At 47.6% G+C, this 20,118-nt stretch overlaps 1 protein-coding gene across 2 annotated transcripts in view; it reads left to right on the top strand.

Annotated features, from left to right (window-relative positions):
- Positions 1-19,133, top strand: part of slc39a1 (solute carrier family 39 member 1) — a 60,650-nt gene extending 41,517 nt beyond the window's left edge. For both annotated transcript variants that reach the window (XM_072468825.1, XM_072468824.1), the window contains exons 2-3: positions 9,310-9,440; positions 18,074-19,133. In XM_072468825.1, the coding sequence (XP_072324926.1) occupies positions 9,310-9,440; positions 18,074-18,757 (815 nt within the window). In that variant the 3' untranslated portion in view covers positions 18,758-19,133. The remainder of the gene's footprint in view (positions 1-9,309; positions 9,441-18,073) is intronic.
- Positions 19,134-20,118: the final 985 nt, after the last annotated feature.

Raw genomic sequence — 20,118 nt, 5'->3', positions numbered from 1 at the left:
TAGGGAACACTGTGACGGGGGTAGTTTGATGGGGTAAACTGTGAAGGGGGTAGTTTGATAGGGAACACTGGGAAGTGGGTAGTTTGATAGGGAACACTGGGAAGTGGGTAGTTTGATAGGGAACACTGTGACGGGGACAGTTTGATAGGGTACACTGTGAAGGGGACAGTTTGATAGGGTACACTGTGAATGGGGTAGTTTGATAGGGTACACTGTGTGAAGGGGGTAGTTTGATAGGGAACACTGAAGGGGGTAGTTTGATAGGGTACACTGTGAAGGGGACAGTTTGATAGGGTACACTGTGTGAAGGGGGTAGTTTGATAGGGAACACTGTGACGGGGGTAGTTTGATAGGGTACACTGTGAATGGGGTAGTTTGATAGGGAACACTGAAGGGGGTAGTTTGATAGGGAACACTGAAGGGGGTAGTTTGATAGGGTACACTGTGAAGGGGACAGTTTGATAGGGTACACTGTGTGAAGGGGGTAGTTTGATAGGGAACACTGTGACGGGGGTAGTTTGATAGGGTACACTGTGAATGGGGTAGTTTGATAGGGAACACTGAAGGGGGTAGTTTGATAGGGAACACTGAAGGGGGTAGTTTGATAGGGTACACTGTGAAGCGTGTTGTTTGATGGGGTACACTGAAGGGAGTAGTTTGATGGGGCACACTGAAGGGGGTAGTTTGATAAGGTACACTGTGTGAAGGGGGTAGTTTGATAGGGTACACACTGTGAAGGGGGTAGTTTGATAGGGTACACACTGTGAAGGGGGTAGTTTGATAGGGTACACTGTGTGAAGGGGGTAGTTTGATAGGGTACACTGTGTGAAGGGGGTAGTTTGATAGGGAACACTGAAGGGGGTAGTTTGATAGGGTACACTGTGAAGCGTGTTGTTTGATGGGGTACACTGAAGGGAGTAGTTTGATGGGGCACACTGAAGGGGGTAGTTTGATAAGGTACACTGTGTGAAGGGGGTAGTTTGATAGGGTACACACTGTGAAGGGGGTAGTTTGATAGGGTACACTGTGTGAAGGGGGTAGTTTGATAGGGTACACTGTAAAGGGGGTAGTTTGATAAGGTACACTGAAGGGGGTAGTTTCATAAGGTACACTGTGAAGGGGGTAGTTTGATAAGGTACACTGTGAAGGGGGTAGTTTGATAGGGAACACTGTGAAGGGGGTAGTTTCATAAGGTACACTGTGAAGGGGGTAGTTTGATAAGGTACACTGTGAAGGGGGTAGTTTGATAGGGAACACTGTGAAGGGGGTAGTTTGATGGGGTACACTGGGAAGTGGGTAGTTTGATAGGGAACACTGGGAAGTGGGTAGTTTGATAGGGAACACTGTGACGGGGGTAGTTTGATGGGGTAAACTGTGAAGGGGGTAGTTTGATAGGGAACACTGGGAAGTGGGTAGTTTGATAGGGAACACTGGGAAGTGGGTAGTTTGATAGGGAACACTGTGACGGGGGTAGTTTGATGGGGTAAACTGTGAAGGGGGTAGTTTGATAGGGAACACTGGGAAGTGGGTAGTTTGATAGGGAACACTGTGACGGGGGTAGTTTGATGGGGTAAACTGTGAAGGGGGTAGTTTGATAGGGAACACTGGGAAGTGGGTAGTTTGACAGGGTACACTGTGAAGGGGGTAGTTTGATAGGGAACACTGGGAAGTGGGTAGTTTGATAGGGAACACTGTGACGGGGACAGTTTGATAGGGTACACTGTGAAGGGGACAGTTTGATAGGGTACACTGTGTGAAGGGGGTAGTTTGATAGGGAACACTGAAGGGGGTAGTTTGATAGGGTACACTGTGAAGGGGACAGTTTGATAGGGTACACTGTGTGAAGGGGGTAGTTTGATAGGGAACACTGAAGGGGGTAGTTTGATAGGGTACACTGTGAAGCGTGTTGTTTGATGGGGTACACTGAAGGGAGTAGTTTGATGGGGCACACTGAAGGGGGTAGTATGATCGGATACACTGTGTAAAGGGGCTAGTTTGATAGGCTACACTGTGAAGGGGGTAGTTTGATAGGGTACACTGTGAAGGGGTAGATTGATAGGATACACCGTGAAGGGGGTAGTTTGATCGGATACACTGTGTAAAGGGGGTAGTTTGATAGGGTACACTGTGTGAAGGGGGTAGTTTGATAGGGTACACAGTGAAGGGGTAGTTTCATATGGTACACAGTGAAGGGGGTAGTTTGCTAGGGTACGCTGTGTGAAGGGGGTAGATTAATAGGGAACACTGGGAAGTGGGTAGATTGATAGGGAACACTGAAGGGGGTAGTTTGATGGGGAACACTGTGAAGGGGGTAGTTTGATGGGGTAAACTGTGAAGGGGGTAGTTTGATAGGGTACACTGAAGGGGGTAGTTTGATAAGGTACACTGTGTGAAGGGGGATAGTTTGATAGGGTACACTGTGAAGGGGATAGTTTGCTAGGGTACACTGTAAAGGGGGTAGTTTGCGAGGGTACACTGTAAAGGGGGTAGTTTGCTAGGGTACACTGTAAAGGGGGTAGTTTGATAGGGTACACTGTGAAAGGGGGTCGATTGATAGGGTACACTGTAAAGGGGGTAGCTTGATAGGGTACACTGTGAAGGGGTAGTTTAATAGGGTAAACTGAAGGGGGTGTTTGATAGGGTATACTGTGAAAGGGCGTAGTTTGATTGGGTTCAAAGGGGTAGTTTGATAAGGTTCACTGTGTGAATGGGGTAGTTTGATAGGGAACACTGTGAAGGGGGTAGTTTGATGGGGTAAACTGTGAATGGGGTAGTTTGATAGGGTTCACTGTGTGAAGGGGGTAGTTTGATAGGGAACACTGGGAAGTGGGTAGTTTGATAGGGAACACTGTGAAGGGGGTAGTTTGATGGGGTAAACTGTGAATGGGGTAGTTTGATAGGGTTCACTGTGTGAAGGGGGTAGTTTGATAGGGAACACTGGGAAGTGGGTAGTTTGATAGGGAACACTGTGACGGGGGTAGTTTGATGGGGAACACTGTGAAGTGGGTAGCTTGTTAGGGAACACTGTGAAGGGGGTAGTTTGATAGGGTACACTGTGAAGGGGGTAGTTTGATAAGGTACACTGAAGGGGGTAGTTTGATAAGGTACACTGTGAAGGGGGTAGTTTGATGGGGTACATTGGGAAGTGGGTAGTTTGATAGGGAACACTGGGAAGTGGGTAGTTTGATAGGGTACACTGACGGGGGTAGTTTGATGGGGTAAACTGTGAAGGGGACAGTTTGATAGGGTACACTGTGTGAAGGGGGTAGTTTGATAGGGAACACTGGGAAGTGGGTAGTTTGATAGGGAACACTGTGACGGGGGTAGTTTGATAGGGTACACTGTGAAGGGGACAGTTTGATAGGGTACACTGTGTGAAGGGGGTAGTTTGATAGGGAACACTGAAGGGGGTAGTTTGATAGGGTACACTGTGTAGGGGGTAGTTTGAGAGGGTACACTCTGTGAAGGGGTGGATTGATAGGATACACCATGAATGGGATAGTTTGATCGGATACACTGTGTAAAGGGGGTAGTTTGATAGGGTACACTGTGAAGGGGGTAGTTTGATAGGGTACACGGTGTGAAGGGGGTAGCTTGATATGGTACACAGTGAAGGGGTAGTTTGATATGGTACACAGTGAAGGGGGTAGTTTGATAGGGTACTCTATGAACGGGGGTAGTTTGATAGGGCACACTGTGAATGGGATAGTTTGTTAAGGTACACTGTGAAGAGGGTAGCTTGATAGGGTACACTGTGTGAAGGGGGTTGTTTGATAGATTACACTGTTAAGGGGTAGTTTGATACGGTACTCTGTGTGAAGGGGGTAGTTTGATCGGGTAAATTGTGAAGGGGGTAGTTTGATAGGGTACACTGTGAAAGGGGGTTAGATTGATAGGGTACACTGTGAAGGGAGTAGTTTGATAGGGCACACTGTGAAGGGGGTAATTTGATAGGATACACTGAAGGGGATAGTTTGATAGGGTACTCTGCGTGAAGGGGTAGTTTGATAGGGTACACTGCGTGAAGGGGTAGTTTGATAGGGTACACTGTGTAAAGGGGGTAGTTTGATAGGGTACACTGTGAAGGGGTAGTTTGATAGGGTACACTGTGAAGGGGTAGTTTGATAGGGTACACTGTGAAGGGGTAGTTTGATAGGGTACACTGAAGGGGGTTGTTTGATAGGGCACACTGCGTGAAAGGGGGTAGTTTGATATGGTACACTAAGTGGGTTGTTTGATGGGACACAGTTTGTCGGGGGTAGTTTGATAGGGTACACTGCGTGAAAGGGGGTAGTTTGATAGGGTACACTGTGTGAAAATGGGTAGTTTGATAAGGTACAGTGTGTGAAGGGGGTTAGTTTGAGGTACCAGCCTCCCCGAACAGGCGCCGGAATGTGGCGACTAGGGGCTTTTCACAGAAACTTCATTTGAAGCCTACTTGTGACAATAAGCAATTTCATTTCATGTCAGCCTACTTGTGACACTAATAATTATTATTATTTGATGGAGTACACGTGAAGGGGATGTAGGTGGGGTAAACTGGGGGTGGGGTTAAATGGGGTAAGCTTTTGGAGTAAAGTGAAATTTGGCAGTGGCACTGCGATCTGCATTGAAAGCAGAGTGTGAAAATCCCACAGATCAGGGACGGGATTCTCCGACCCCCCTGACGGGTCGGAGAATCGGCGAGGGCTGGCGTGAATCCCGCCCTAGCCGTGTCACGAAGTCTCCGCCACCAGAGATTCGGCGGGGGCGGGAATTGCGCTGCGCCGGTCAGCGGGCCCACCCCCACCGATTCTCCGGCCCGCGATGGGCCGAAGTCCCGCTGCTGGAATGCCTGACCCGCCAGCGTGGATTAAACCACCTTTTGAACGGCAGGACAAGGCGGCGCAGGTGGGCTCCGGGGTCCTGGGGGGGGGGGGGGGACGCGATCTCGCCCCGGGGGGTGCCCCCACGATCCGCGGGCGTGCCTGTGCCGTGGGGGCACTCTTTTTCTTCCGCCTTCGCCATGGTCTTCACTATGGCAGAAGCGGAAGAGACCCCCTCCGCTGCGCATGTGCGGGGATGACGTCAGCAGCCGCTGACGCTCCCGCACATGCGCGGAACCGCGTTGCCCAGCGAAGACCTTTTGGCCCCGGCTGGCGTGGCGCCAAAGGCCTTTCCCGCCAGCCGGTGGAGCGGAAACCGTTCCGGCGCGGGCCTAGCCCCTCAAGGTGATGGTTTGGCCCCTAAAGGTGCGGAAGTGGTTCCCGCCACTCCATCACGCCGGGACCCCCTGCCCCGCCGGGTAGGGGAGAATCCCGCCCCTAATCTACACTGTAAGAATACATGGAGTGAAATTCAGACTACAAGTTTAAAAACTTTAAAATCAATATTTCACGACTATGTTCGTTAAGTTTAATAGTGTTATATAAGATTTTGTAGCAGTTGATTTATTCAGAGCAAATACTATGATTAGATTTAACTAATGCTAAGATTAGCATGTTTGCCATAATGAAGAATAGCTATTTCAAATTGGGTTGTACAATAAGAGGCTAAGACATTGAGCATCCAGTTTTTGTTAGGATGCGAGTGTCTCTGAGCACTCAAATGTTGATTGGCCATTTCTTAATGCTGACAGTTAACACGTCATAAGACCATATGTCGGGTTGGAGCAAGGTAGGTCAAAAAAGCTGTGCTGGGCTTTGACCTCACGACCATTGGTTGTTAATCAAATCACCACTATCAACCCCTGGCAACAGGATCCCATTGTATTGTATATTTACTTTAAGGCTGGCAGTATTTGCAGATTGGATTCTGATGATTTATGAGTAACAAGGTCTCGATGGAAATATCTGTAGGCTTTACTGTTCTGCTTGGTGTAAAGGCAGGTGGCAATTGGATGAATGGTATAAAACAAGAAGATCAGTTTGTAGGTCGGTGATATTTGTCATGGCCAATTTATTGTAAGAGGGTGAGTTTTCTTCACCCAGAGAGTGGTTGGTTTGTGGAATTTGTTACCACTGGACTTAGTTGAGGCCAAAACATTGTGGGTGGGACAATGTGGGTGGGCCAGCCCCGTTTTCCTGTGCGGCACGCTCCCGCTGGCAGCCGGATTCTCCGTTCCCTCAGCCGGCCAATCGTGAATCACGCAGGCATGGGTGTGCTGCCTCCGGGGAGTAGGATCCCACCGACGGAGAATCCCGCTGTGCATGTTTTCAAGAAGCAGTTAGATATAGCATTTAGAGCGTGGAGAAGCAAAGGATATGAGGGAAAAGCGGGATTAGGCTATTGAGTTGGATGATCAGCCATGATCATAATGAATGGTGGAGCAGGCTTGAAGGGCCGAACGGCCACCTCCTGCTCCTATTTTCTATATTTCAATGAAAGTCACTTTCAAAAGAAATACCTGGTTAGAAATAAAAGATGACGGGGGGGCATGGTGGTTCAATGGTTAACACTGCTGCCTACAGCACTGAGGACCCGGGTTCGATCCCGGCCCTGGGTCACTGTCCGTGTGGAGTTTGCACATTCTCCCAATGTCTGCGTGGGTTTCACCCCCACAACCCAAAGATGTGCAGGTAGGTGAATTGACCACACTAAATTGCCCCTTAATTGGGAAAACAAAATAATTGGATGCTCTAAATTTATATATTTTTTAAAATAAAAGATGACGCCAGAACTGCCCTGGTAACAGATCCAACAGGTGAGAGACCAAAGGTGACTGGAATACAAGGTCTGGGCGGACCTGAGACGAGGCAGATTTAGAGAACAGCTGGGGAAGCTCAAGAATCAATCGAAATTTTATCCAACAGATTGAAAATAATAATTGATTTCAACTGAATTGCTAGCCATTTCAGTCAGTTAATACGTTGCCGTGAGTTCTAAATTCACATGTCAACCAGCCTGGTCCGGCCAATTGTTTTCCCTCCCTGACAGGATTAATAAACCAGATTTATGACTTCTCAGCTGCCATGGTGAGAATTGAACTAATGTTTCTGGATTATGAGTTCATTAACATTACTGTAATGGTACTGTACTTGGGGCGATTGTGTCATCTTCAGGTCATAGAATCCCTCCAGTGCAGTAGGAGGCCATTCGGCCCATCGAGCCCGCACTGACCTTCCACAAGATCCCCCCCCCCCTGCCCCACCCCGCAACCTCATAATCCAACCTACACAACTTTGGACACTTAAGGGGAAATTTAGCATGGCCAATCCACCTAACCAGCATGTCTTGGAGCTGGGTGAGGAAACTGGAGCACCCGGAGGAAACCCACGCAGACACGGGGAGAAAGTGAAAACTCCACACACGGAATCGATCCCTGGCGCTGTAAGGCAGCAGTGCCACTGTGCCGCCCAGATGTTGTCCAGCGGACCCACCCATCATCTGGAACACCATCCTCTCCAGCTGTGGCAGCTACTTGTTCAGAGGTCGCTACTCAGGAATCTTTTAAAAATTTGTTCATGGGATATGGGCATCGCTGGCTGGCCAACATTAATTGTCCTGAGAAGCTTTCATAGAGCAATTAAGAGTCAGCCACATTGCTGTGGATCTGGAGCCACATGTAGGCCAGACCAGGTAAGGATGGCAGATTTCCTTCCCTAAAGGACATTAATGAACCAGATGGGTTTTTACAACAATCGACAATGGTTTCATGATCATCATTAGACTTTTAATTCCATATTTTTATTGAATTTAAATTTCACTACCCATGGTGGGATTCGAACCTGGGTCTCCAGAGCATTGCCCTGGGTCTCTGAATTACTAGTCCAGTGACCATACCACTATACACTTGCCTCCCTGTATTTCCACACCCTCTGGTTCAGATTGTTGAAGGAGACGTGACCAAGATGAATGGCACAGCAGTGTTGGCACACATGGCGTCAAATCCAGTGTTGAGTCTGACGTCATCAAAATACTAAAGCTGCACTTGACTTATACTGGCGGCATGGTAGCACAATGGTTAGCACAGTTGCTTCGCAGCTCCAGGGTCCCAGGTTCGATTCCCAGCTTGGGTTACTGTCTGTGCGGAGTCTGCACGTTCTCCCGGTGTCTGCGTGGGTTTCCTCCGGGTGCTCCCGTTTCCTCCCACAATCCAAAGATGTGCAGGTTATATGGATTGACCATGCTAAATTGCCCTTGGTGTCCAAAAAAGGTTAGGTGGGGTTACGGGGATAGAGTGGAAGTGTGGGCTTAAGTAGGGCGTCTTTCCAAGGGCCGGTGCTGACTCGATGGGCCGAAAGGCCTTCTGCACTGAAAATTCTATGATCTATGATCACATGGTGTTCAGGAAGCTCAAGTGTGTGAAGTGATTCTCTTCATCTTCCCGCTCATGAGAATGTCTTATTGGTGTGAGACCCTAAAACCTCCTTTGGGGACTTCCACCGTACAACTTGAGCTGTCACTCAGAAAGCCCCTCTGTGCTATTCCGCTCTGTGTAGCAGGATACACTGAATGGGCTGCTTCTACACTCCACTTCCTCACCCTAGTCTCCTGCCCATACACTTCCTGGCATTAGGTTTTGCCCTTCAGACACTTCCAGGTCCCTGAAATGAGCCACTTAATGGGGTGATGGTGGTGGAGTGGTAATGTTACTGGTAATCCAGTAATCCAGAGGCAGCTAGGCTCTGGGAACCAGGGTTTAAATCCCACCATGACAGCAAGTACAATTTAAAATCCAATTAATAAAACCCTGAAATTAAAGCTAGTCTCAGTAATGGTGACTGTGAAATCATAGAATCATAGAATTTACAGTGCAGAAGGAGGCCATTTGGCCCATTGAGTCTACGCCGGCCCTTGGAAAGAGCACCCCACTTAAGCCCAGGCCTTCACCCTATCCCTGTAACCCAGCAACCCCACCTAAACTTTTTGGACAATTTAACATGGTCAATCCACCTAACCTGCACATCTTTGGACTGTGGGAGGAAACCGGAGCACCCGGTTGAAACCCAGGCGGACACGAGGAGGACGTGCAGACTCCGCACAGACAGTGACCCAAGCCGAGTATCGAACCTGGGACCCTGGAGCTGTGAATCAACTGTGCTAACCGCTGTGCTACCGTGCTGCCCTTTGTGCTACCGTGCTGCCCTTACAATCAACAAACATTGATTGTCATAAACACCTATGATTCCCTAATGTCTTTGTAAGCCACTCAGCTCAAGGAAAGTTCGGGATAACAACAAATGTTGGCCTTGCCAGTGAAGTCCAATTACATGAAAGAATTTTAAAATGCTGATTTATCTGTTGCGCGGGATATTCTGTAACGGCTCAGATCGCTTGTTGTAATGTATCAGTGAACTAATATTTGCACCTTAAATTTCATTGTTGCAGCATGTCATCGATTGTTCCTGAGTTTATGCAGTTGTTTTGCTGGAGGAGTTTTCCTTGCTGCTTGCCTATTGGATGTCCTCCCAGATTATCTTTCTCACATTAATGAAGAGCTGGATAAACTGCAAGTTAATGTATGACTTCATTTTCATTTTGTGGTCAATGCTGGGAGGTGGTTTGGACAAGGTTTAAGACAAAAAGATGAAAATTAAAATGAAAATCGCTTATTGTCACAAGTAGGCTTCAATGAAGTTACTGTGAAAAGCCCCTAGTCGCCACATTCCGGCGCCTGTTCGAGGAGGCTGGTACGGGAATTGAACCGGGCTGCTGGCCTGCCTTGGTCTGCTTTAAAAGCCAGCGATTTAGCCCTGTGCTAAACAGCCCCTCGACTATCAACGATGGTCACCATTACTGTGACAAGCGTTATTCCAGATTTATTTATTAATTTAAATTTAAATTCCATTAGCTGCCATTTTGGAATTTTAACCTGTGACCCCAGAACACTAGACTGGCCTCTGGGTTACTAGTCTAGACAAATTACATTATGGGAGATAGTCAGATTTGGGGTACTTTAAGTTCAATTAAGGGCATCTTTGCTGCTGCAATTTCTGTTTTTTAAAATCTGGCAACTTTAAACTTTTTTTCTTTGGAAAAGTCTGAATCTGTGTCATTGTTACCATAGTGACAATACAATGGCATGATGCACTGAAATTATGAAGCTCATCCTGCCAAATTCACACTGACAAAGGATTCACAAACTAGGCAGGAGTGATTTACATTGAAAGCACATTAAAGAGCATGAATTCTCACCCATTATTTAAGCAAATCTATAATTCAGTCGAGAAAGAGGAAGGGAGGGATCCGGTGATAAGGCAGGAAGCTGGAATTGAATTTAACCAAACAAGAAGGCCTTTTCCTGTAGCTATAAGATCCAATTGTCCAAAATGGTTTACGTGCAATGTGTTTGCAAATAGATGAAAAGAAAAGGTGAAACATTTTTCTTCAAGACTACTAATCAATTCTTTAAAAATAAACCACAAGTGTGGTGAAATTGTTCATTGCGCCTCCTTATCAGTAAGGTTTGGGAAATGGTGCTTTGTCAGGGAATGAGGGTATTGTTTTCTCAGACCATGAGAAATCTGGTGGAGATAAAGGCTAGCTAAAGTGATCTGTTTGGAGGAAAAGTTCATGGAATGCATTCCAGACAATTTTTGGAGCAATATTTCAAGGATCCACAGTCATTGAGTTTTACAGCACAGAGACCCTTTGGCCCGTCGTTTCTGTGCTGGCCATCAAGCACCTAACGATTCTAATCTCATTTTCCAGCAGTGTATGTTATGGTGTTCAAAGGCTCATCTAAATGCTTCTTAAAAGTTGTGAGGGGAGGGCAGCACGGTGGCGCAGTGGGTAGCACTGCAGTCTCACGGTGCCGAGGTCCCAGGTTCGATCCCGGCTCTGGGTCACTGTTCGTGTGGAGTTTGCACATTCTCCCCGTGTTTGCGTGGGTTTCACCCCCACAACCCAAAGATGTGCAGGGTAGGTGGCTTGAACACGCTAAATTGCCCCTTAATTGGAAAATATTAATTGGGTACTCTAAATTTATTTTTTTTAAAGTTGTGAGGGTTCTCGCCTTCACCACCTTTCCAGGCAATGAGTTCCAGATTCGCACCAACCTCCTGAATGGAAAAGTCGTTCCTCACATCCCTCCAAATCTCCTGCCCCTCACCTTAAATCTGAGCCTCCTGCTTATTGACCCCTCAACTAAGGGGAAAAGTTCCTTCCTATCTCCCCTATCAATGCCCCTCATAATTTTGTACATCTCTATCAGGTACCCCCTCAGCCTTCTCTGCTCCAAGGAAAACAACCCTCTCTACACAGCTGAAATGCGCCAGCCCAGGCAACATCCTGGTGGATCTCCTCAGCACCCTCTTTCTCCAAGTAGGAAACAGGGTATTTGGATCAAGTGTTGTGTAATGAGACAGGTAACCTGGTCCGAAAGGATCCTCTGGGGAAGCTAATGGCCGGAATTCTCTGTTTGGGGACAAAGTATTGCCCCCGGTACTGAATTGGATGTGCTTAGTGTTCCCATTGGGGGGTGCTATTCGGAAAGTGAGTCAGGAAATGCAAATAGACTAGCACTCTGCCCATGTGAATGTGGAAAAGTGTGAGGTTATGCACTTTGGAAGGAGCAATGGAGGTATAGGCTATTTTCTAAATGGGGAAATGCTTCAGAAAGCAGAAGCACAAAGGGACTTGGGAGTACTTGTTCGTGATTCTTTTAAGGTTAATGTGCAGGTTCAGTCGGCAGTTAGGAAGGCAAATGCAATGTTAGCATTCATGTCGAGAGTGTGAGAGTACAAGACCAGGGATGTACTTCTGAGGCTGTATAAGGCTCTGGTCAGACCCCATTTTGGAGTATTGTGAGCAGTTTTGGGCTCCATATCTAAGGAAGGATGTGCTGGCCTTGGAAAGGGTCCACAGGAGGTTCACAAGAATGCTCCCTGGAATGAAGAGCTTGTCGTATGAGGAATGGTTGAGGGCTCTGGGTCTGTACTCGTGGAGTTTTGAAGGATGAGAGGGGATCTTATTGAAACTTACAGGATACTGTGAGGCCTGGATAGAGTGGACATGGAGAGGATGTTTCCACTTGTAGGAAAAACTAGAACCAGAGGACACAATCTCAGACTAAAGGGACGATCCTTTAAAATGGAGATGATGAGGAATTTCTTCAGCCAGAGGGTGGTGAATCTGTGGAACTCTTTGCCGCAGAAGGCTGTGGCGGCCAAATCACTGAGTGTCTTTAAGACCGAGATAGATAGGTTCTTGAAAAATGATGGAAACCAGAGGTTCAGGGGAAAAGGCAGGAGAATGGGGATGAGAAAAATATCAGCCATGATTGAATGGCGGAGCAGACCCGATGGGTCGAGTGGCCGAATTCTGCTCCTTTGTCTTATGGTCTTACAGCAATTCCCATTCCCCTTGCAGTCTGATTTGCTGGGGCCAAAATTGGCGCTGGAGAGCCTGACAAGTTGGAGCTGCTTATAAGCACTCCATTCCTCACAAACTCTATCCAGCCAACAATATGACTCCACGGGACGGCGCAGTGGTTAGCACTGCTGCCTCATGGCACTGACGACCCGGGTCCGATCCCGGCCCCGGGTCACTGTCTGTGTGGAGTTTGCACATCCCCGCCCCCTCCCCCCTCCCCCCACCCGTGTTTGCGTGGGTCTCCCTCCCACAATCAAAAGATGTGCAGGGGAGGTAGATTGGCCACACTTAATGGCTCCTTAATTGGAGAAGTTTAAAAAAAAAAAGATGACTCCACAAAGACCAGCACCACACTTCATGGAGAGTGAGCTGGAGAGAATGCTGGACGCTGTGGAGGAGAGGAGGGACACCCTCTTCCTCAGAAGCCTGTTGTCCTCCACAGGGCCTGGGAAGAGGTTGCAGAGCCAGTTCGTGTTGCCAGCCTCACCAGGAGGACTGGAACCCAGTGCAGACAAAAAGATGAATGACCTCAGGACAGTTCGGGTGAGTCACCACCTGTGCCCCTGGCATCACTTATTCCTCACACCACTGTCCCCCCACCTCCCCCCAAACCCCTGTCACCTGCATCTGCACTCGCCACCATCGCAGAGACCATCACCACGGTGGGGCATTTTAGTGAAGAGGCTCCCGGGTCACCTTTTGGTGCACACTTCACACATGCTTCAGCACCTCAGGTGGACTCCCGAGGGAGTGGGCGGTCAGAGGGCTTCCTGATCCCAGGAAACATTGTGGCCTGGACAAGTGTCACGCTTCTGGAAAGTCCATCACTTGTAGAGATGCAGACACAGTGCCAGGATTTACAGGAAGTGGCGTTAGCAACTTTCCAGCGCCTGTAACTGCAGCTAGACGAGTCCAACCCTTAAGGCACAAGAGATGCCAACACTGAAAGAGTGGTGTCTGCAGTGGAAGGCCTGGGCAAGAAGTCAGAGACATGGGTAAAGATGTTCAAGGCTTGGGGCACGCTGTGCAGTTAGGGCTGAGGCGCAAGACAGGAGCCCAGTCACAGGTAGACATGTCCTGGGTCCACATGGACATTGCTGCGATGCTCCAGAACTTGGTTCATTCACAAAGGGTTATGGCTGAGGGCATCAAGAGCATTGGCTGGGCACTGACTGACCTTGGCCAGTCTTAGAGGCAGTGAGGGACGTGTCTCACTCGCTAAGGGATGTGGCCCAGTCTCAGTGCTCCATGGCAGAGAGCATCGTGACCCTGCAGCAGATGAGGGTGGGCCTTCTGGACTGGCAGCGCCAGATGATGCTGGAGCCTCCGGAGCTCACTCCGGCCTCACCTTTGTCCCATTGAGTACCCGGGGGCCATCGTGCACCCAAAGGGAGGAGAACGTTATGGGGCTCATGCCAGGGAGGTGCTGGAACCCCTCCATGCTTCCAAATCTCTCTTTCCCCTCCCCCCAACCACTGGTGCATCTGATGGGCAGGGGGCAGACAGGCTGACATGTCGCCACCTTTGACACCCGAAAATCGACCATGGTCACCCTGATCTAGGCACTCCAGACGATGGCCGTCAAGGGCATCTCAGGTCAGAGGACGAGACACACAGCAGGCCATCTCCGTGTCTGATGTGCTTTCTGGGGTAACACCTAGAAGGTGCGGTACGCAATGTAAAATATGAAAGTTGGAGAACACTTAAATTGGCGCAGTGTAGCATATAAATGATGTGGGTCAGGGCACAACAATGTATATAGACTCCATTTGACATTTTTGCACCAACAGTCTGACCTGCCCCATATGTCGGTCTGATGGGTGTTAGTGTTGGGCTGGATCCGGGTGTAGAGGGTATGTAATGGGGGGGGGGGGGGGGGGGGGGGGTGCTGGAGGATTTGAAGGGGGGGCTGGAGGATTTTGGGTGGGGGAGGGGGCAGGAGGATTTGGGGGGGGGGGAGGGGGCTGGAGGATTTTGGGGTGGAGGGGCTGGAGGATTTTGGGGGGGAGCCTGGAGGATCTTTGGGGGGGGAGGCGGCTTGAGGATTTTGGGATGGGGGAGCTGGAGGATTTTGGGATGGGTGGTACGGAGGAGCTGGAGGATGGGAGCACCCTCTGAGAGGTGGCAGGGCACGGGGGCCAGAAGAGTGAACCTGCCTAGTATGACAGCTTACCCAGTGAGTGAACCCTAACCGTTTACCAGCTCCATAATCCTGCCCCCACCCCCCAAAGGATATATGGCCCGAACACGTGCAGGGTTCACCTGGGCAGACAGTGGAATGTGATCCTAAAGGCAGTACGATGAGGAGTATCAGAGCTCATCTCACAGTGTGTCATCATCCTCCTAAATTCCATGGTCAAGACCCGCTGATACTGCCTGCCCAGGGCCAGCACCATGTAGTGATGTTGGTAGGACCCTTGGAGATGAGAGAGAGAGGGCCGGGGGGGGGGTTGTGCTAGTGGGAAGGAGTAAAGGGCTGAGGGACAGGGAAGATGTGAGCAGGTATGGGGAAGGGGTTCCATTATGAAGGGTGGTTGGGGGAGAATGGAGAGGTGGGACAGGACGGCGGAGCTGTCGGTGGCCAGGCCTCTTTGTTGGCAAATTGGGAGGCAATGTGGTTGTCCCATGTACGGTGGCCCTGGAACACATATTGGGTGGCCTGCCAGCCAGGCCAAGCTCCATGCCGGTTCTTCTGGACACCCTCTTCGTCAGATGAGGCCTGGCGTTCTTCCTCCTCTTCCAGCATGTCATCTCTCTGCTGTGCGTTGTGCAGGACGCAGCAGGCCAGTACGATGCACAGGACCCTCCTCGGGCTATATTGGAGAGCTCCACTCAAGCGGTGAGAAGCGCAACTTGAGGATGCATCACTCAATGACACTCCTGGTTGCTGCATGTGCATCGTTATAATGGGTCTCCGCTTCGGTCTGGGGCCTCCGGACAGTGTTATTAGCCATAACTTCAGCGGGTAACCCTTGTTAACCAAGAGCCAACCCATCACCCGAGGGAGCATCTTGAAGGTGCCAGGAACTGATGAGTGTGCCAAGATATAAGCATTGTGCATGCTGTCTGGGTATTGGCTGTAGACGTGCATGATGTGCAACAGGTGGTCATACACCAACTGCACATTCTGGGAGTGGAACCCCTTAATGATGAAGGGCACCCGCTGATGAACCAGTGCTTGTAGGAGGACATGTGTGCTATCAATAACCCCTGGGGCATGCCAGTGATGGTGGCGAATTCTGCTGGTTACATAGTCTGCAGCCTGGGCGCATAGGGCATCTGTCACATTGCAGATGCACCAATGTGCAGACGTTTGCAATACCCCACGCATGTCCCTGCTCGAGCCCTGAAAGACCCAGAGGCATAAAGGTTTAGGGCGACCGTCACCTTGACGGCCATCAGAAGGAAATGTCCTCTTCCAAACCCATGGTGCCAGCTACGCCATCACCCGGCATAGGTGGCGCACAATCTCATTGGTTAGCCAAAATCTTCGGCAGCACAGACGGTCCAGCAGCTCCTCGAAGGACAGGCACAGAGAGTATATAATGTGGTTGGTGGAGTGGCAGACAGTGTTGAGGATTGTCCGAGGATACAGCAGGACATAGGTTGATGACTTGGGCAGAGAAATGGCTAATGGAGTTTAATCCAGACCAACGTGAAGTAATGCATTTTGGTAGGTCTAATATAGACGGGAAATATACTGTAAATGGCAAAATTCTTAGGAATATAGAAAGTCAGAGAGATCTGCAGTGCAGGTCCACAGATCTTTGAAAGTGGCAACACAAGTGGACAAGTTAGTCAAGAAAGCAAATGGAATGCTTGTCTTCATTGGATGGGGAATAGAGTATAAAAACTGACAAGTCATGCTACAGTTGTGGAGAGCCTTGGTCAGGTCGCACTTGGAATGTTGTTTGAATTTATTGTTGAGAAAGTGGTAAGACACTTCAAAATCATAATATGCAGGGTCCCTAGAATTTTGACACTGCAGAAGGAGGCCATTTGTCCCATCAAGTCTGCACTGACCCTGCGAAGGAGCACCTTTCCAAGGTCCACTCCTTCGCCATATCCCCATAACCCCACCTAATCTGCACATCTTTGGACACTAAGGGGCAATTTAGCGTGGCCAATCCTGGGTACTATGAAAGGGAACTAGTGTTTGGCAAATCTGGTAAGAGCATTTTGAGGGTGTACTAAGGGTGGTAAGTGGATGTAGTATATTTGAATTTTTAAAAGGCATTTTAAAAAATGCACACAAGATTGTTACGCAGGATTAGAGTTCAGGGAATTAAGAATAATAATTTGACAGTAATTGAAAACTGGTTATCCGAGATGGTGGCTTGGTCGTTATGTATGTTCAAGGCTCCAATAGACAGATTTTTAATCCGTAGGAGAATCAAGGAGCATGGGGATAAGGCGGGAAAGTGGAGTTGAGAATTATCAGATCAGTCATGACTCAATGGGCTGAATGGCCTACTTCTGTTCCTACGTCTTCTGGTCTTAAGACAGAAAACGGGCTGCAAAAATCAATTATTTTCACATTGGCAAATTGTAGCTGGTGGGGAAATATGCTGCTCTAAGTATCAGTGTTTGGGCATTAGCTATTTACAATCTATATCAATGACTTAGATGAGGGGAGGGAGGACAGAATAGTCAAATTTGTTTATGATACAAAACTAATTTGGATAGTAAGCAATGAGGAGGATGCAAAATTGCTGCAAAGGGACTTGTTGGGTTGTTGGACAAGAAAATGCCATTTGTAGTATATTGGGGGGAATTTGAAACTATCCACTTTGATAGGAAGATGAGAAAAACAGAGTTTATTTTAATGACGAGACTAGGAAATTTTGGTAAAGGGTGTCCAGATCACAAAGGTAACAGTCAGCAATAAGGCAAATGGTATATTCTTCATTAGGTCTTGTGGCACAGGGGTAGTCCCTGCCTCTGAGCCAGAAGCTCTGGGTTCGGGTCCCACCTCAAGTTTTGATGGCCAAGGAAGGCCAAACCGGTTGAGTCAACCTGCAAATCCTTCCAACACTCCGCAGCTGGCGGCAAGAGTGGGAGAGACTCCTGGCTAGCTACACTTCGATGTGGAGTGGCACCCCTCAAGCTATGAGCCCCTGGCAATAGACTAGCGACCTGTTCAGGAAGAATTAACTATGGAAACCGATGAAAGCCTGCCTTAATGCACCACTAGGTGCGGGAATGAAATTGGAATATCTGTCATTGCAAGGGAATTGGAGCATGAGTTAGAAAGTTTTGTTGCAATTGTGAGTAGGACTTTTGTGAAACTGTACCTGGAGTACTGGATACATTTTTTTGTCTCCATGCTTATGGAAAAGAATACTTGGCTTAAGGGTTTTGATTGATTCCTGGGCTAAGGCTGTTCTATGAAGATTGAATAGAATGGGCCTGGATTCTCTGGAGCTTAAAAGATTGAGAGGTGATGTCATTGAATTGAGGGTTTGGTAGGGTTGATGCTGAAAGGTTGCCTCCCCACCCCCCGGAGGAGAATTGCAAACTTGGGTTCATAGCCCAAGGATAAAGGAGTTGGCCATTTAGGACTTAAATAATAAGGGGAATTTCTTCACTGGGTCATCAATTTTTGAAATTTTCTATTGTGGATCCCCAGTCTGTTGGCTTAAGTTTCAGTTTGTTTTGAAATCTGAACTAAAATTAACATTCTCTCTCCAATGATTTGCTTTCTGAAGTTTATTGAACATAAAACAAATGCTACTTTGTATTTATTGCCCTTAATTAGTTCATGTTTATATATTTGCAGACGATCTTTCCACTTCCAGAGTTTGTCATGGCAGTTGGTTTTTTCCTGGTCCTTACCCTTGAACGAATAGTTCTGGAGTGCCACAGCAGCAGTTTGAGTGCGAGCACCCCTCTTATCGTACACCGTGCCCGAGCAGCAACGCACTGCAGTGATGACCACGTTAACCAGTGTGTACGGATAAACTGCAACAGTGTGGAAACCACAGATGACCATGTTCATATTGATGTCAATGCCCATTCTGCTTTCCGTTCTTTTATTCTCTTCCTTTCTCTATCCTTGCACTCTCTATTTGAAGGATTGCCCATTGGTCTTCAACAAACAGAGTCAAAGGTTTTGCAGATCTTTGCTGCCATTTTAATTCATAAAAGTATAATTGTTTTCAGCCTGGCTCTGAAGCTTGTACAGAGCAATGTGCCACGAGGCCGTGTGATGTTATACATTATAATCTTTGCAATAATGTCCCCTCTCGGGATTGTCATTGGTATTATAATCACACAGGTCAAGTCAGCCAGCAATGCCCTGGCACAGAGTATCCTTGAAGGGATCACTGCTGGAACATTCATTTACATCACCTTTTTAGAAATTTTACCCCATGAACTAAATTCCACTGATGAGCGACTATTGAAGCTCCTGGGCATTATCTTTGGTTTCTCAATAATGACCATGCTGTCCTTCATATCTTAGACTCCGTATTTGAATATTTTAATGATAAATGTTACTTATTTTTTTGTTGATAAACTTGTGAATTCTTAGCAAATATTGAAGCATGAGATGATTTTCTAAACTGTTTTTACATTGCCTGGAAAGTACAGACATGGGCTAATCAGATTTGCTGGTGCTGAATTCCCTGCCTTTCCCTTCAATTTTCCACTGCTTGTTTACTGGGTAACACAATGTTACAGCACTCTTGGCTGGCTCTGGATCCTGTTGCCTGGAAATTCCTGTATCAATGAAGATAGTTCTGCACCAGTGTTCACAATTGAAAAGTGGTTCTTTAGCTAAAATGATATCCACATTTGTATCTCTGTTAAGAGAAATTAAAAATCGGAATAGTGACAAATTTCCGCATTTCTAGAATGCTCCATCTTGTACCCAGTTTACAGCCAAAACTGTTGCCTGCTTGTCAGGTGTTCCAGTGACTTGAGCACAAAATCTAGGCTGATACTTCAAGTCTAGTATTGAGTTGCACTGACAGTGGAGGCATCTAATGGATTGCAGTGAACTGTTTGCCATTTATATTTCAACCTCGTGACAAAAACTATTTGGTCATTTAAAGATGACCAGGTTATTTATTTCAGAGCTATTTACAGGACCTCGCTGTACAAATTGCTGTTTTTTTCCCCCCAATGTCCCTTTTAGTCATTTCAGTGAAATGAAAACATTTTTTTTATTTTTGTTCACTCTCTGATTTACACAATCTTCATTTTTGTGGTGAACAGGGGTGAAGCATTGAAAAGAAACCAGCAGTAATTAGGAATGGGAGTGAGACTGATTTCAGCCAGGATAATTAAGTATTAAATAGAAGAGGATCATAAAATGACAGTCAGGTGCCCGTTAGATGAAATATTGCATGTTAATAAGGAAATTATGTTTTTAGAATTGCAAAGAGTGAGAGACATTGACTAAGAGACTCTTTATTTCCTTTAAAAAAAATAATTTTTATTAAAGTTTTCACAAAATAGCAACAACAAAATGTAAAAGGAACCCAATAGAATTAAATACAAAACAAAACCCAGTGCCCCCTCCCCTATACATAAATAATATATTAACACCCGCCGAAACACAGAGCAAAGCAAATATATATACACCCCCTCAGATCCCCCAATATAGACGAACAAAAATAAAATAGAACCGCCCCCCCCCCCCTCCCCCCTCGGTTGCTGCTGCTGACCAGTCTAACGTTCTGCCAGGAAGTTCAAGAACGGTTGCCACCGCCTGAAGAACCCTTGCACCGATCTCCTTAAGGGAAATTTCACCCTCTCCAATTTAATAAACCCTGCCATATCGTTGATCCAGGATTCCACGCTTGGGGGCCTCGCATCCTT

This window comes from Scyliorhinus torazame, chromosome 12 (genome assembly GCF_047496885.1).
Source record: "Scyliorhinus torazame isolate Kashiwa2021f chromosome 12, sScyTor2.1, whole genome shotgun sequence".
NCBI classification, from domain to species: Eukaryota; Metazoa; Chordata; class Chondrichthyes; order Carcharhiniformes; family Scyliorhinidae; genus Scyliorhinus; species Scyliorhinus torazame.
The sequence above is the reverse complement of the archived record's forward strand: the minus strand, read 5'-3'. Positions and strand labels throughout refer to the sequence as shown.